The sequence below is a fragment of the Eriocheir sinensis genome, chromosome 59 (assembly GCF_024679095.1).
Source record: "Eriocheir sinensis breed Jianghai 21 chromosome 59, ASM2467909v1, whole genome shotgun sequence".
NCBI lineage: Eukaryota > Metazoa > Arthropoda > Malacostraca > Decapoda > Varunidae > Eriocheir > Eriocheir sinensis.
Genome location: NC_066567.1, coordinates 130,001 through 132,500, shown reverse-complemented (window position 1 = coordinate 132,500; position 2,500 = coordinate 130,001). Strand labels below are relative to the sequence as shown.

Below are 2,500 nucleotides of genomic sequence, written 5' to 3'. Positions count from 1 at the left end.
GACGGACTAGAAGGTGTACCATTGATATTCTGAGTCCTGGCCTTTCCTTAAACCTGGAATCGAGACACTTAGATTCCAAGCCCTTCCCTCATCTTAAAACCTCTTTAACATGCATTTCAACCCCCTTTTCCTTCCCTCCTCAGGTTCGGCAACAGGATCTTCGGGCCCACCTGGAATCGGGACAACATCGCGTCCGTCCTGATCTCTTTCAAGGAGCCGTTCGGAACACAGGGTCGCGGCGGCTACTTCGACAGCTTCGGCATCATCAGGGACGTCATGCAGAACCACCTCCTGCAGATCCTGTGTCTCTTCGCCATGGAAAAGCCGTGCTCCACCGCGGCCGACGACATACGAGACGAGAAGGTAGAGTTTTGTTGTTATTTGACACGATACGAAGCAACTTAGGAGCAAATTCACCACAAAACAAAAGAATATCAGAGTTTACGTAGTTAGTTGAGAGAGAGAGAGAGAGAGAGAGAGAGAGAGAGAGAGAGAGAGAGAGGGTGGGGGAGGTCTTTTGAAGGTCATTAGATGTGTGTGTGTGTGTGTGTAATGTGTGTGTGTGTGTGTGTGTGTGTGTGTGTGTGTGTGTGTGTTTCGAAATAGCACGCAGAGAAGTTGAAAAGAGAAAATACTGACCAATGACCAAGAGAGAGAGAGAGAGAGAGAGAGAGTTTCACCTTTCCAGCATTCCACGACTTGCTCACTAGATCCAACCCTGTCTAGTGGTCAGTCTCTGTCTCTCTCTCTCTCTCTCTCTCTCTCTCTCCTTGGTTATATTGTCACGTTCTCATCTTCGTTTGCAGAGAGAGAGAGAGAGAGAGAGAGAGAGAGAGATTTCGAGAGAGAGAGAATTTACCTCTCTCTCTCTCTCTCTCTCTCTCTCTCTCTCTCTCTCTCTCTCTCTCTCTCTCTCTCTCTCTCTCAAGGAAAAAGAAATTCGACCATGAATGTTTTTTTTTCTTTATTTTTTATGATCATTTTTTATTTATTTTTATTATTTTCTTCCTCGTGTTGTTATGGTAAGGTAAGCAGTGACTCATTATCTCTCTCTCTCTCTCTCTCTCTCTCTCTCTCTCTCTCTCTCTCTCTCTCTCTCTCGTATTGGTACCAGAACCTATACGTAACTCATTTATAACTCCTTTGCTACTGAAGAACTTATTGGTACCATAACCCATACGAACTCTACAGGTCTTTTACTATTACATAAGTTATCGGTACCAGAACCCACACGTAAACTCTATTGAAGAATTTATTGGTACTTGAACCCATACGAACTCGACAGGTCTTTTACTATTACACATAAGTTATCGGTACCAGAACCCACACGTAAACTATTGAAGAACTTACTGGTACCAGAACCCATACGAAATCACTCCTGAAGAACGTATTGGTACCGGAACCGATATACACTCTATCAAGCCTCTCGTGTAAGTTGCGGGAATTTTCATGGACTTCTGTGATGCTGGTGACGGTTTACACGGCTTCTGGGTCTTGAGCGGGAAAAAAAACACCCATGGAAACCCGGCTAATCTTGTCTATGGCCTTAGGAAACAGCCTCGTGGAAGTTGCTGGGATTTTCATGGACTTTTGTAATGCTGGTGACAGTTTTCCCAGACCTCAGCATCGTGAACGGGAAAACACCCTTGAAAACCCGGTTAATCTTCTCCGTGGTCCTGGGAAAGAGTTTTAATGGGCGTCTGTGATACGTTTATGATCCTTAACCTCAGGGTGGAAAAAAATCATGATTTTTTAATAAAAAAAAAATCGATTTATTTGATTTAAATCGGATTTTTTATTGAAATCGATTTTTTTTGATTGATTTTTTTTATTTTTTGCATTAACCCTTGTTTGTTTCCATTGATTATTCGTTTCAGTCTTGTGAGGCCATTTTCTTGTTTTAAACTTGGCCTGTGTTAAATGAAACCAAAGCTTTCTGGTAAGAGATGGCAACGATTCACTGGTGCTGACCTGCTACAGGACCAGTACAGGATCACTGCAGGACAAGTAGACTTGATACTTTTCCTCTACAACTGCTTCACATGTTCTTCCTTCCTTATATATATATATATATATATATATATATATATATATATATATATATATATATATATATATATATATATATATATATATATATATATATATATATATATATATGATTTCAATCATTGGTTATTTTACTTTTGATAAAACACTTCAATTATTTTAAATACATTATATTTAATTTTGATATAAATCATGATTTTTTTTACTCTGATTTAAACCGATTTAAATCACTTGATTTAAATCATTTGAGTTAAATCAAAACAACCCTGCTTAACCTAACCCCCTTCCATTTTCCACCCAGGTCAAAGCGCTGAAATCCATGGACGAGGTGTCAGGTCAATCCCTCAATCTGACCCCTTCCCTCTTTTTCCTCAGGTCAAAGTGCTGAAATCCATGGACGTGGTAGGGATGGAGGACGTGGTGTTAGGTCAGTACATGGGCAATCCAGACG

At 40.4% G+C, this 2,500-nt stretch overlaps 1 protein-coding gene across 1 annotated transcript in view; it reads left to right on the top strand.

Moving 5' to 3' along the window:
* LOC126985210 (glucose-6-phosphate 1-dehydrogenase-like) overlaps positions 1–2,500 on the top strand; it is an 11,429-nt gene that overhangs the window by 4,847 nt on the left and 4,082 nt on the right. Inside the window, exons 2-3 of the mRNA XM_050839784.1 lie at positions 144–363; positions 2,425–2,500. The exon at positions 2,425–2,500 is cut by the window's right edge and continues 135 nt beyond it. Of these exons, the coding sequence (XP_050695741.1) occupies positions 144–363; positions 2,425–2,500 (296 nt within the window). The remainder of the gene's footprint in view (positions 1–143; positions 364–2,424) is intronic.